Below are 15,888 nucleotides of genomic sequence, written 5' to 3'. Positions count from 1 at the left end.
CAAAGTGGAGAGTATTCCATCACATTCCTGACTTGTGTCTGTAGGTGGTAGAGAGGTGTGGTGAGTGATGTTGGAGAATATCCAGATTCTGGTCTATTCTGATAATGCCTTGATGTGGCTGCTTGACATCCTCAATTGCCTGCCCACTAACATCCTGAGTATTTCTGAGCCTGCTGCCTCGCAGCCCTTGAGAATTTTGCCTTTCAGCAGGAAAATGTCATGGCTCCACTCTGACATGTTTCCCACAACTTTATGATGGCGGTCACACCCTCTCCACGGGGCAGTAAAATTCCACCCATGGATACAAAAACCCAAAAAGCTATACTGAACCTCTATAACTTCAATATTGTGTTCAATTCTGGGAAACCAGGACATGAGGCATTGGGAATACAGAAGAGATTTAGTAAAATAGTCCAGGGATGAGCGATTCCAGTTATGTGAATAGATTGATGAGGCACTGTTGTTTCTTTTAGTGCAGAGAAGGCCAAGATGAGATTTGATGGATCAAAGTGCTTAAAATGATGAACGGTTTCAGTAAATACTGTAGAAAGAACTATTTCCACTTAGTGAAGGGTCTGTAACAAACGGGTACAGATTTCAAGTGATTGACAAAAGAGCCAGAAATAACAGTAGGAAAATATCTTTATGCAGTGAGTAGATAGATTGTACTTTATTCAAAAAAGGAGGCAGAAAACATGAATCTACAGACCAGTTCATTTAACGTCAATCATAGGGAAAATGTTTGAAGTTATTATTAAGACATAATGGCATTGGATTTCAATAAATTCAAGGTAATCGAACAGAATCAACATATTTTTTGTGAAAGGAAATAGTGCTTATCCAATTTATTGGAGTTATTTGAGGAACATGTGCTGTAGATAAAGGGGAACCTGTGGATGTGACACACTTAGATTTCCAGAAGGCATTTGATAAGGTACCACATCAAAGGTTAGTGCAGAAAACCTCATGGTATAGGGGGTAACATATTGGCATGGATGGAAGATTGGTTCACTGACAGAAAAAGACCGACGGCATAATGGGTCATTTTCTGGTGGGCAAGATGTAATGAATGGTGTACCACAGGAATCAATGCTGGGGACTGGCTCCTCCCTCTGCATCTGGATCCTAGACTTCCTCACCCACGGACCACATTAACTAAGGATAGGCAACAACACCACCTCCACGATCATCCTCAACACATGTACCCCACAAGGCTATGTTCTCAGCCCTTTACTATGTGTGACCAAATTCCTCTCCAACTCGATTTTCACGTTTGCTGATGACACCACTGTAGTGGATCGGATCTCAAACAATGAAGAGACAGAGTACAGAAGAGATAGAGAATCTGGTGAACTGGTGCAGCAACAATAATCTCTCCCTCAATGTCAACAAAACGAAGGAGATAGTCATAGACTTCAGGAAGCGCAGTGGAGGGCATGCCCGTCTACATCAACAGGAATGAAGTAGAAATGGTCGAGAGCTTCAAGTTTTTAGGTGTCCAGATCACCAACAACCTGTTCTGGTCCCACCCATGCAGACGCTATGGTTAAGAAAGCCCACCAAAGCCTCTACTTTCTCAAGAGACTAAGGAAACTTGGCATGTCTGCTATAACTCTCACCAACTTCTACAGATGCACATAGAAAGCATTCTTTCTGGCTATATCACAGCTTGATATGGCTCCTGCTCTGTCCAAGACCACAAGAAACTACAAAGGGTTGTGAATGAAGCCCAGTCCATCACTCAAACCAGCCTCCCACCCATTGACGCTGTCTACACTTCCCACTGCCTCGGAAAAGCAGCCAGCATAATCAAGGACCCCACGCACTCCAGACATACTCTATTCCACCTTCTTCCGTCAGGTAAAAGATACAAGCGTCTGAGGTCATATACTAACTGATTCAAAAACAGCTTCTTCCCTGCTGCTACCAGGCCTTTGAATGGACCTACCTTGAATTAAGTTGATCTTTCTCTACACCCTGGCTATGACTGTAACACTACATCCTGCACTCCTTTCCTTCCCTATTTATACTATGCTTTGTCTGTAAAGCACGTAAGAAACAATACTTTTCACACATGATAATAAATCAAATGAAAAACCTGTCTTGGTCCCTCCATGCCAACGCTATAGTTAAGAAAGACCATCGACGCCTATGCTTTCTCAGGAGGTTAAGAAAATTTAGCATGTCCGCAACAACTTTCACCAATTTTTACTGATGCACCACAGAAAGCATTTTTTCTGATTGTATCACAGCTTGGTATGGCTTCTGCTCTAAGACTGCAAGAAATTACAAAGGGTCATGAATGAAGCCCAGTCCATCACACAAACCAGCCTCCCATCCATTGACACTGTTTACACTTCCCACTGCCTCAGAAAAACAGCCAGCATTATCAAGGGCCCCACGCACCCCGGACATACTCTCTTCCACCGGGGAAAAGATTCAAAAAGTCTGAGGACACATACCAACCGACTCAAGAACAGCTTCTTCCCTGCTGCCATCAGACTTTTGAATGGACCTACCTTATACTAAGTTGATCTTTCTCTACACCCTAGCTATGACTGTAATACTACATTCTGCACTCTCTCCTCTGTGTACAGTATGCTTTGTCTGTATACTGCGCAAGCAACAATACATTTCATTGTATACTAATACATGTTATAGAATCATAGGATAAAAGCAAATTATTGCAGATGCTGGAACCCGAAACCAAAAGAGAAAATGCTGGAAAATCTCAGCAAGTCTTGCATCATCTGTAAGGAGGGAAAAGAACTGACGTTTAGAGTCCAGATGAGCTTTGACAAAGGGTCATCTGGACTCGAAACGTCAGCTCTTTTCTCTCCTTACAGATGCTGCCAGACCTGCTGAGATTTTCCAGCATTTTCTCTTTTGGTCATAGAATCCCTACAGTACAGAAGGAGGCCATTCAGCCCATCGAGTCTGTACCAACAACAATCCCGCCCAGTCCCTATTCCCATAACCCCACACATTTACCCTGCTAATCCCCCTGACACTAATGGTCAATTTATCACGGCCAATCCACCTAACCTGCACATCTTTGGACTGTGGGAGGAAACCAAGCACCCGGAGGAAACCCAAACAGAAACGGGAAGAAAGTGCAGACAGTGACCAGGGCTGGATTTGAACCTGTGTCCCTGGCGCTGTGAGGCAGCAGTGCTAACCACTGTGCTACTGTGCCGCCCGCAAAATTGAAAGAACAGATGCACGTGACAATAATAAATCAAATTCAAAGAATTTTCAATTGAAATATGTGTCTCTTGTGCACAGGTGTATTAAGAACTATGGAATAAATCACAAAGATAACACAAGTAGGAAGTTTACTTTATTTAATTGATAGTGTTTTAAATGCAGTGATACATTTGTTATGAGGCCATCATCACAATCAGCTTCTTCATAGAATGTTACTGATTACAAAGCAAATTGACAGATTCCTGTTGTAAACATTAACAAGATCCAAATTAGAAATAAGTTAACAAAAATCTCTAGAGCTCAAAGAAGGATTCTGCACCAACAATAATTTTCTAGAGCAATATTGAAGGCAAAATGTGAAATGTGTTTAATGCTTTTAAGCATCCTCAACATTATCAGTAGGTGCTCGAAGTGACAGAACAGTACACACCTTGGCAAATGTAAATATTCTGATATTCCTTTCAATGTTAATAAGCTTTATTATATCAAGCGTCATAATGCAAGTAAACGCGGAGATTTTCAGAAAGGAATTTGGTGTCAATACATCAAGCAGATAGGAGTTAATTTAAATAGATAAATCATCTTTACTAACACGTAATAACCATGCAATCCCATTCAAATGCATGTGAAACAAAGGTGCCACACCTGCATACAAAATGCATATCAAGTCATTTAAGTTACTGTAATCAAAAATCTCTCTCAACTTCATCAGGATTCATTCCTATCCTGTACTGAAATATTTCCCTGTCGGCTGTTAGACCCTCCAAAGACACATTATGATACTGAAATGAAATTCCATAATTTAGGAATTAAGATTTTAGGAGAGAAGTTTGTCATAATTCTGCATTCGAAAGGGAGTGGCTCAATTATACTGAAATACTGAGTTTTACCTGCGACAAGAATCATAATTTCAGTCAGTTTATTATAAGGAACACCCTTAGTGCAATTTTATCAAATTATGCACTCCTATAATTAATATCTGTAGGTATTTTAAAGCCTAATTCCCTCTATTTTCACAATAATGCACAAGAACATTCCTTTCAGTAAATTTTGTACAGCCATGATTAGTGTTTATAAAGAGTTAATGCACATACTACCACATACACCACAAAATAATCTAAATGTTAGATAAATACCGGTCAAAGTGAGTATCTTCATTATATTTATATTTTGGGAATATGAAAATCAAAGTTAGGGAACTTGCCGGCTATCATTTTTAGTGTTAAATAATTTTGATTTTCTAGAGTGGTTTGCACTGTATTGTAAAATAAATATCTTGTTCTAATCAAGTTACTGGGAACTCTGAGGGAATGTTATGCCTTAATTCTCTGCTATTCTAGATTTCATTCTGTATTCTAAAATTACTTTATGTGGATTGTATTTATTGAAGAAGAATTTCCGTAAGTATTCCCAGATCTATGTTTATGTATTTCTAATTAAATATTTCAACAAGGATGTTTCTTGGGAAGAGTAAAGTACTTCACAAAATCTTGCTTTGATTTGCCTTTGGTGTTCTATATGCACAATTTTCGTTCTCTGAACTGGTGTATGTTAATATCCCTTTTTCCTCATTCACTTGAATAAAAAGTTAATTGGCATGAGTTTTTACATTATGCTGAATGAAACAACATGCTTTCCGTTAAGTGAAATAATAGAAACCATTGAAACTCTACAGTGCAGGAGGAGGCCATTTGGCCCATCAAGTCTACACCTACAACAATCCCACCCAGGCCTTATCCCCATAATCCCACATATTACCCCACTTATCCCTCTAACTTACGCATCCCGAGACACGAAGAGGCAATTTAGCATGGCCAGTGCACCTAACCTGCACATCTTTGGAAGTAATGTTGTAATGAGGGCAAAGTTTTCAACATGATTGACCCAAAGAAATTAAATTGGGAGCAAAACTCTTAAAATGAACTTACAGCTTGGTTTAACTCAAGACAGACTTTGTGAAAATGTCTTGACTGTAATTAATGGCATTATCTTGTATTTTAATTAATTGCTTTCATTGAAAAATCAAACTAACTATTAGCTGTCTCACACACAATTAATTATCCATCTGTTTTGTAATTCCATATAATCTTCCAGGTCAGGACAATGGACAGCAAAGAAAAACAATACCTATTATGAAAGTTGATTCATAGAATCCCTACAGTGCAGAAAGAGGCCATTTGGCCCATCGAGTCTGTACTGATGCACAGACCCCTCTGCCTTATCCCTGTAACCCCAAGCATTTACCAAGGCTAATCCACTTAACCTACACATCTTTGGACCATGGGAGAAAACCAGAGCACCCGGAGGAAACCCATACAGGCAAGGGGAGAATGTGCAAACTATACACAGTCACCCATAGCTGGAAAAAAACCCGGGTCCCTGGTCCTGAGAGGCAGCAGTGCTAGTCACTGTGTAACACAGTGGTTAGCATTGCTGACTCACAGCACAGGGACCCGGGCTTGTTTCTGGCCTTGGGTTACTGTGTGGAGTTTGCACGTTCTCCCCTTGTCTGCATGGGTTTCCTCCGGGTGCTCCAGTTTCCTCCCATGGTCCAAAGGTCTGTATGCAAGGCGGATCAGCCATGGTAACTGCGCAGGGTTACGAGGATAGAGCGGGGGGGGGGGGGGGGGTCTGGGTGGGATGTTCTTTTGGAGTTTTGGTCCAGTTTTGATGGGCTGGATGGCCTCTTTCTGGCACTGTAGGAGGGATTCTGTGGTTCTATGATTCAGGAAGGGAAATAATGTGCTTCACCTGATTACAAGTGACATTCATTATCTGAAGCAACACAATTTTTCATGAATCTTCAATTTGTCTCTTGATGCCCATTATCTGGTCTTAGTAATGACTGCAACCTTTGAAAGCATTAAAGTATTATTAAACCAAAAAGTAGAACAGTAATTTTTAGTCTATGGAAGGGTTGAGTGTTACAGTTTTTGACTGACTCAATAAACAAGATGGATATGAAAGCAACTTTAAAAATCTTGGTTCTGTTTACAGTTTACCGATAATTTAAAATAGTTTTCATACAAGAAAAATTGAATCATCCAAAAATTTGAATTAATCAATGAAAATTCCTAACAAAGAAAGAATTTAGTTCAAATATTCAAGTTAATTTTGTGATAATTTGAATGAAGCAATTCTGAATTAATAGTAAACTTTATATTTTTAAGCGGTAAATATAAAATCAGCAGAGAATTTTGTATTATTCTGGAATATGGTAACCATTTTCACTGGAAGAGATGGTCAAGTTATGGATTTTTAGAAGACATGATTTCCTTTTTTAAAAACAGACTTCCTTTAGAAACACCATAAGGCTCAGTAATTTTTCAACATCTATGAACTTTTCCATAAAAGTTTATCACAAAACAAACCTCGACGGACATAGATCTCCCATAGTTCAGAAATTATTACATATTTAATACCAAGATGCTAGATATTACAGCCAAAAGAAAAGAATACTATCAATCTATAGCTTTGCTAGTATGTTGCATCTAAACTTTTTCAATTTGAAATTTTTCCGTCATATGAAGTAACAAGTTAGTTTCATGCATTTACATCCTTAATTGAACATACTGTTAGGTGTACATTTAAGTTAGTTAAAAGGCAGATTCAGAAGAACTAACTGCTTTTCAGCTTTGGACTGCTTAGGTGAGTATCTATTTTTTTATATACAAATAACATTAAGCTAGCATTAAATGTCAATTCCTGCCATGAGGAGCTTTTACAGGATTTAGCAACAAACATTTTGTAGAGATTGCACAGGGCACATCTAAAATGGTGCCTTATCCCTTGTTATTTTTCAGTGAGATTGAGCAATACTAGAGAAATACTCAAGAATGTCCTGAATAGTGAACTCCATAGTAATTCCAGAGCCAGGATAACAGCGAGCTATCAGACCCTCAAAGTGCTTGTACTGACGAATGAACTCATCCTGCATGGAATGCCACATCACCTTTAAAAAAAGAAATGGCAGAATTAACAGTCAAAAGATATTTGCACAAGTTGCAATCCAAGTGTTTCACCAAATACCGGCAAAACTATTCTCTATATTTCAAAATATGATTTTTATAATTTGGTTTTATAATATAAAAAAAGCCCCTTTGGTTATTTCCTCTTCATCCACCAACTCCATTTCTCCACATACACATCTTAGACTGAGGGAAGAATAAAATCTCTCCTCTGGTGTCAATGCCCCATGAATCGAAACTCCTGTCCCCCAAGCCACTTTTTTCATTTACACCTTCAACTCTGATCTGTCTGACCCTATTCCAATTTTTGTGGGGCTCAGGTAGTAATCCAGAGAATCTTCTTATTAATAGTCAGTTAGTAGTGCAGAACCTGAGCATTGCTGAAAAACGAGACATGGTCTCAAAGCTTTTTCTCTTGCGTTCATCAGGACAGACGTAAGAATGCCACATTTCAAAGGAAACAACAATTTGTACTTGATGAGAAAAGCTATGTGAATTGGTTGGCAAATCGGCTCTTATGGTTCAAGGCATTGCCATGGCAAATGCATAAGGAGCTATTTCACCCCATCTTCAGTTTCTTCCAAGATGATGCAATGTTTGGACATATTCCTTTTTCCTACATATATTCATACACAGGTCCCCGTGTATGAATATATGTAGCTTCTAATAAGCTACAGTGCGAGCCCGACTGATAATCGTAAGTTGATTGTTAGTGTAATTCTAGCACACTCGGGATTGTTCAGCGAATGCTGCCCAATCGTGGAATTGCATCTAACATTAGAGATTATTGTTAGACTTCATCTTGTTGGCTTGACGCACAAATAGGGCACAGAAAGCTATCCTGCAGGATAATAACCTGATCATTCCTCACTGTGTAACAGGTGCTGTGGGAAGTGTTACTAGAGTTCAGAATGAAGTTATTTTCCTCTCCTGGATGTGATCAAGTAACAAGACACAAATGTGGCTAGACAAAGAGACACAAGTGTGTTAAATCGGGAATATTGAGACAAATGTGATTATTCAGAGAGACCAAATCAGGGTATTCAAAGAAACACAAATGTGTTAGCTGGGAGAAATGACACAAATGTGATACCACAAAAGACCCAAAGGTGATAAAACAAGAGGCACCGGCTCCTAAAACTGTTGTTTATATGAAACGGCTGTAACTAGAATGTTAGAATCTTCTGTTCATTGAGGGCATTTTCCTCCATTATGCCTGTTATAAAGACTTCCTAACTTCACTTCACTTTGGACTCCTCATGGCTTTTGTCCCTCAACATGCACACTCACGAATGGGCCTAAAGTTGCCACCTTCGGTCTTGAAAAGTCCCAGTCTACCTCAAATTACCTTGGACAGGTACAGTATCTCAGAAATTTGAGCAACAGTTGAAGCTAGCCGCTACAATGTAGAGGCAACACATTAGGTGTTTTCCACTAATAGGATGCTGCCATCAAGTCAAAAAGGTGTTCTACCTACTCCACAAGTAAGTAATGTGGCATATTAATTTTAGTGCCGGCGATACCTGGTATGTAGGCTGTACATCTCAATGGTGAGCGGATCGTATCAAACAGCACGTTCCTTCAGCAGTTTGCAATAGGAAGAGTACTGACTGTAATCAACCAACCCATACTTGCAAAACTCTGAACATAACATCTAATGTGGATGTGGTTCTACAATTGGGCAGCATTTGCTGAATAAATCTGAGTGTGCTAGAAATACACTAACAACCAATTTAAGATTATCAGTTGGGCTCAATAGCTCATTAATGCTTGCTAGAAGCTATATATGTATATTCATATGCAGGGACTCTGTCCTCTGCAGGCAAAAGGAATACATCCAGACGCTGCACCTTTTTTGAATAAAAAGCAAGGCGAACAATACCTCTCTGGTACATTCACCACAACAACGTTTCAACCAATCAAAGCCGGCTTGCCAACCAGACAGCACCCCTTTTCTCATGTAGTAAAAATTGTTGTTCCCTTTGAAATTTGGCATTCTTGCCGGTGTCCGAATGAATGCACAATGAAAATCTTCGGCAGCAAGTCTCTTTTTTCAGCAATAATCTGCTCATTAATTTGGGCCCTAGTTCCGCAAACTCCTTCAGAGGAACCTCATACCTCATTCTACTTGTGCCACTGGTTCCTATATGGATCACAGCAACTGAATCATTTCCATCCAAGTTTTTCTCCAGCTGTGAGGAACTGTCCTTATCCTGGCACTATGCAGGCAACACAATTGTTGAAACTCCTGACTCTGCAGACAATGGTATCTATCCCCCTATCTATACTGGCCTTCATCATTACATGTTTTTCATTCTCCATGGTCAGTTTGTTCATCCATCCTGCAATCCTTTATCCAATTTTTCGCAAGAACCTTGTAATTCTTGGATAAAGACAAAGGCTGAGGCTCCTTCAGCAATGCTCCCATGTGTCTGACTTATACTACCTTGTCCATGATCCTAACAGCAGTGGGACGTACGTACACCAGATGGACTGCAGTACTTCAAGGCAGCAGCTCACCAACACCTCCTCAAGGGCAATTAGGGGTGGGCAACAAATGCTGGTCTTGTTAGCACCAAAATCATTAACCAGACCATACCGATTTCTTCCTTAAGGTGTTGTGTCTAGGTAACTCTGATGCCCGGCAAAGTTTTAACCTCTGACTGCAGCTCAACAACTCTTGGGCATAATCTCCTCCAGATGAAGACACTGTAGGTGTGTTTCTCTGGGATTGCAATGCACTCCACAAGCACCCACCTGGTGTAGCTGTGACACACCACCTACCCTAGCTTTGGCCCAGCCATCCCAATATAGCCTTACTTTATTTACTGAAGTTCACGTAAGTAATCAAGTTAGCTCATGTTTTAAAATAATGAACTGATCCAAGTTATAGGTAAATGGCAATAAATATTTACCTGTAACACTAATCCCAAGGAAAAAGCAGAGCCTCCTTCCCCTGCACTGAAATCCCACTTTCACCAAATTCCCAACTTTTACATTGTTTATGACGACGACTCTGCACCTCAACAAAAACTGTTCATTTTTATACATCTCCAGACACATTCAAACTACTAACACTCACTCAACATCCTGCTCACAGTAATTAAGGTCATCACTTACCGATTGACTATTAACTGCTGCCAACAGCCAATTTCTGAGAAGTGTGGACTAACTTAAAGTTCCTTTTACCGTTTTTAAAGTTCCAAGTTAAATTCAAAAAAATTAAACTAAATTTAGTTTGAGACTCCCCCACAACTTACTGGAGAGTTTAATTCTCACCACATTTCCAACTTTTACACACTGTTTATACTATTTTGGATTGAATCAATTAGAACATAAGAACTAGAAGCAGGAGGCCATCTGGCCCCTCGAGCCTGCTCCGCCATTCAATAAGATCATGGCTGATCTTTTTGTGGACTCAGCTCCACTTACCCGCTCGCTCACCATAACCCTTAATTTCTTTACTGTTCAAAAATTTATCTATCCTTGCCTTAAAAACATTCAATGAGGTAGCCTCAACTGCTTCACTGGGCAGGGAATTCCACAGATTCACAACCCTTTGTGTGTGAAAACGTTCCTCTTCAACTCAGTCCTAAACCTGCTTCCCCTTATTTTGAGGTTATGCCCCCTAGTTCTAGTTTCACCCGCCAGTGGAAACAACTTCCCTGCTTCTATCTTATCTATTCCTTTCATAATATGTTTCTATAAGATTTCCCCTCATTCTTCTGAATTCCAATGAGTATAGCCCCAGTCTACTCAGTCTCTCCTCACAAGCCAACCCTCTCAACTCCAGAATCAACCTAGTGAATCTCCTCTGCACCCCCTCCAGTGCCAGCATATCCTTTCTCAAGTAAGGAGATCAAAACTGTACACAGTACTCCAGGTGTGGCCTCACCAGCACCTTATACAGCTGCAACATAATCTTGCTGTTTTTAAACTCCATCCCTCTAGCAATGAAGGACAAAATTCCATTTGCCTTCTTAATTATCTGCTGCACCTGCAAATCAACTCCTTGAGATTCCTGCACAAGGATACCCAGGTCCCTCTGCATAGCAGCATGCTGCAATGTTTTACCATTTAAATAATAGTCCATTTTACGTTTACCAACATTGTACTTCATCTGCCAGACCCTCGCCCACTCACTTAGACTATCTATATCCCTTTGCAGACTTTCAGCGTCCTCTGCACACTTTGCTCTTCCACCCATCTTAGTGTCATCTGCGAATTTTGACACACTACACTTGGTCCCCAACTCCAAATCATCGATGTAAATTGTAAACAATTGCGGTCCCAACACTGATCCCTGAGGCACACCACTAGTCACTGATCGCCAACCAGAAAAACACCCATTTACCCCCACTCTTTGCTTTCTGTTAGTTAACCAATCCTCTATCCATGCTAATACATTATCTGTAACACCTTGCACCTTTATCTTATGTAGCAGTCTTTGGTGCAGCAACTTGTCAAATGCCTTCTGGAAATCCAGATACACCACATCCACAGGTTCCCCATTGTCCACTGCACATGTAATGTTCTCAAAGAATTCCACCAAATTAGTCAAACATGACCATCCCTTCATGAACCCATGCTGCGTCTTACCAATGGGACAATTTATTTCCAGATGTCTCGCTATTTCTTCCTTGATGATAGATTCAAGCATTTTCCCTATTACAGAAGTTAAACTAACTGGCCTATAGTTACCTGCCTTTTGTCTACCTCCTTTTTTTAAAACAGTGGCATCACATTTGCTGTTTTCCAATCTGTGGGAACCGCCCTAGAGTCCAACGAATTTTGGTAAATTACCACGAGTGCATTTGCTATTTCTAATGCCATCTCTTTTAGTATTCTGGGATGCATTCCATCAGAACCAGGAGACTTGTCTGCCTTTAGCCCCATTAACTTGCTCAACACTACCACTTTTGTGATAATGATAGTTTCTAGGTCCTCACCTGCCATAGCCTTCCTGTCATCAATTTTTGGCATGCTATTTGTGTCTTCCACTGTGAAGACCGACACAAAATACCTGTTCAATGCCTCAGTCATTTTCTCATTTCCAGTTATTACATCCCCCTTCTCATCCTCTAAAGGACCAATGTTTACTTTAGCCACTCTTTTTCGTTTTATACATTTGTAAAAACCTTTGCTATCTGTTTTTATATTCTGAGCTAGTTTACTCTCATAATCCATCTTACTTTTCTTTATAGCTTTTTTCGTGGCTTTCTGCTGACCTTTAAAGATTTCCCAATCCTCTCGGTTCCCACTAATCTTTGCCACTTTGTATGCATTTTCTTTCAATTTGATACCTTCCTTTATTTCCTTCGATATCCATGGCTGATCATCTCTTTTTCTACAGTCCTTCCTTATCACTGGTATATACTTTTGCTGAGTGCTGTGAAAGATCGCTTTGAAAGTCCTCCACTGTTCCTCAATTGTCCCACCATAAAGGTTTTGCTCCCTGTCTACCTTAGCCAACTCCTCCCTCATCCCTTTGTAGTCTCCTTTGTTTAAACACAAGACACTGGTATTGGATTTTACCTTCTCATGCTCCACCTGTATTTTAAATTCAACCATACTGTGATCATTTCTTCCAAGAGGATCCCTAACTGTAAGATCATTAATTATTCCTGTCTCATTACACAGGACCAGATCTAGGATAGCTTGCTCCCTTGTCGGTTCCATTACATACTGTTCAAGGAAGCTATTGCAGATACATTCTATGAACTCCTCCTCAAGGCTGCCTTGACCGACCTGGTTTGGCCAATTATATGTAGATTAAAATCCCCCATGATAATTGCTATAACATTTTTACATGCATCAGTTATTTCTTTGTTTATTTCTCGCCCCACCATGATGTCATTATTTGGTGGCCTATAGACTACGCCTGTCAGTGACTTTTTCTCCTTACTATTTCTAATTTCCACCCAAATGGATGCAACCTTTTTTTCCATAGAACCTATATCATTTCTCACTACCGCCCTGATGTCATCCTTAAATATCAGAGCTACACCACCTCCCTTACCTTCCTGTCGGTCTCTCCGAACAGTCTGATACCCCTGAATATTCAATTCCCAGTCGTGACCATCCTGCAACAATGTCTCTGTAATGGTCACCAAATCATACTCGTTCGCAGTGATTTGTGCTGTCAACTCATTTACCTTGTTTCCAATGCTACGAGCATTCAGATAAAGTGCCCTTATGCTAGTTTTTGTACCTTCTTTTTGAATTCTAACACTGCCATTAATAACATCTCCCGAGTTCTCCTTCCTTTTAACTTTTTTCCTGATTTTTGATGTAGTTGGCACTTTCTCCCCACATTTTGTCCTTGCTCCCTCCTTGTACATCAACAAATACTTTTCTTTTCTGTTGATAAGTGGCAAATAACATTCATGACACAAGTGCCAGGCAATCACCAGTTCCAACAAGAGAAAGTCTAACAAGCTCTCCTTGACAGTCATTACCATCATCAAATTCCTCCCGCCATCCCCAATATCCTGAGCATCACCATTGACCAGAAACTTAACTGGATCACGTAAATACACATGAATACTGTAACTACAAAAGCAGTTCAGAGGCTGGATATTGTGTGGTGACTGACCCAATATCTTAACTCTCCAAAGCCTTGCCCAAACAGTGGTTAGCACTGCTGCCTCACAGCGCCAGGGACCTGGGTTTGATTCCTGGCTTGGGTCACTGTTTGTGCGGAGTCTACACATTCTCCCGTGTCTGCATGGGTTTCCTCCGGGTGCTCCGGTTTCCTCCCACAGTCCGAAAGACGTGTTGGTTAGGTAGATTGGCCATGAAATTTTCCCTCAGTGTACCCGAACAGGCGCCGGAGTATGGCAACTAGGTGATTTTCACAGTAACTTCATTGCACTGTTAATGTAAGCCTACTGGTGACACTAATAAATAAACTTTAAACTCCTTTCCACCACCTGCAAGCCATAAACCTGGAGTCTAACAACTATACACTACTTGCCTCAATCAGTGCATTTCCAATAACACTCCAGAAGCTCAATACCATTTCAGGCAAAGAAACCCTTTTGATTGATACCCCACCCTTAAAATCTCTCCACGACTGGCACACTTTAACAACAGTGTATACCATCTATAAGGTGCACTGCAGCAACCTGAAAAGGCTTCTTTGACAGCAGTTCCTAACCCACAACCTCCACTATCTGGAAAGACAAGGGCAGTAGCCACTTGTAAACACCACCATCTCAAACTCCACCTCCAAGTCACATACCATCTGCTTTGGAAACATATTGCCACTTGTTGCTGGGTCAAATTCTTGGAACTGCCAATCTAACAATACTATGCAAGCACCATCACATGGATGGCAGTGTTTCAAGGGGCAGCTGACTGCCACCTTAAAAAGTGTTTAGAAATGACCAATAAATGCTGGCCGGACAGCGATGCCCACATTCGTGAATTAATTTTAAAAAGTTAAGCTGAATTAGAATTTAATTTTCGACATTCCATGACACCCACCTGCAGCAAGTTTTCCTCCTCACAGAGATGTTTGTCCACTTTTTTGTACAGATTGTCCAGTCCTTTTTTCACCTCCTTTCCAGGATACTCTTTAATTACCTTTCGCAGCTCTTGCTTGTTGAAGGCTAGCTGATAGCTCACTTCCTCTTCCCTGATACCCTGAGCCACTCGAGCTTCAATTCCTTCAAAGAAATGCTGCATTCGCAAGAAACTAATTAATAATAACACCAGCACTTATTAAAAAGCTTTAGTTTATTCAATGTTCCACAGGATTTTTCATGGCAAATTTAATCCACAGCAAATGTGATTTCAACAAGTACACCTCAACAAACTAAAGCATGATCATCAGACATGTAGTTCTCTCTAGTTTTTCTGGGCTAGCATTTTTGTTGTGATTTGCTTTCCTAGAACATGCTAACAAAAATATGATTGATTTCCCACAATTTCTTTCAATCCCAGTCAGATTTCAAACATGTCTACATTACATGTTAGACTCTACCTACACTAAGTTTTTCAGTGGCTGCAAATTTCATTAATATTCCAACATATTGTCATATTAGGAGTTCCATGCAAATAAATATGAAAAATTTAAACGAATTGAACTTCCATTTCATTCATCAGTTCCAATTATGCAATTTTTTTCACTTAAAAATTCCTCGTGGTGTTATTTGTATTCTTACCTGGTCTGAACAGTTATGCCATGGCAAACCATAACGATGGAAATTGAAATTACTTTGGATAATTAAGTCACTTGCACAATTTTTTTTACTTTAAAAATCAGTTGGAGATTATGAAGTTTTGCACTTTCTTTAGAGAGGAATATTTCAAATAATCATTTTGCCTTTATATATTTTTTTGAAAAAGCATAGGACTCCATGTTTGGAGTTATCACTAATAGTTTGCTAATGTTCTGGTTTAATATTCATTTACTTTTAATTGGATAACAAGCGTCTTCACGAGCCAAAGAATTGCTTGTTTCCTTATAACCATGAAGGTGCCACATTATTAACATTTCCAACAGTCCTTTAAGTGATTTCACATGGAACAGAAGAAAGCTTCAGGACAGACGATTAAATATTATTGTATCCAGTCCAAGATTAATGTTTGAGCAAAACATTACTCTTATCCTTAGTTCCACTGATAACTACACTATCTCAAGAGATCTTAGCAACTTCAGATTAAGGGCAAGATCAAAGTATTCTACTCGAGTGGAATAAAGAAAACT

At 39.8% G+C, this 15,888-nt stretch overlaps 1 protein-coding gene across 9 annotated transcripts in view; it reads right to left on the bottom strand.

Moving 5' to 3' along the window:
- Positions 1–6,534: 6,534 nt before the first annotated feature.
- Positions 6,535–15,888, bottom strand: part of exoc1 (exocyst complex component 1) — a 73,868-nt gene continuing 64,514 nt past the window's right edge. For 8 of the 9 annotated variants that reach the window (XM_078217364.1, XM_078217371.1, XM_078217379.1 and 5 more), the window contains 2 exons: positions 14,664–14,858; positions 6,599–7,159 (listed from right to left, as the gene is read on the bottom strand). In XM_078217364.1, the coding sequence (XP_078073490.1) occupies positions 7,007–7,159; positions 14,664–14,858 (348 nt within the window). In that variant the 3' untranslated portion in view covers positions 6,599–7,006. Of the gene's footprint in view, positions 7,160–14,663; positions 14,859–15,888 lie in introns of all 9 variants that reach the window. The other variant, XM_078217347.1, reaches the window with a different exon arrangement.

The sequence above is a fragment of the Mustelus asterias genome, chromosome 1 (assembly GCF_964213995.1).
Source record: "Mustelus asterias chromosome 1, sMusAst1.hap1.1, whole genome shotgun sequence".
Classification (NCBI taxonomy): Eukaryota; Metazoa; Chordata; class Chondrichthyes; order Carcharhiniformes; family Triakidae; genus Mustelus; species Mustelus asterias.
Note: the sequence above shows the minus strand (reverse complement) of the source record. Positions and strands in the feature narration are given on the sequence as shown.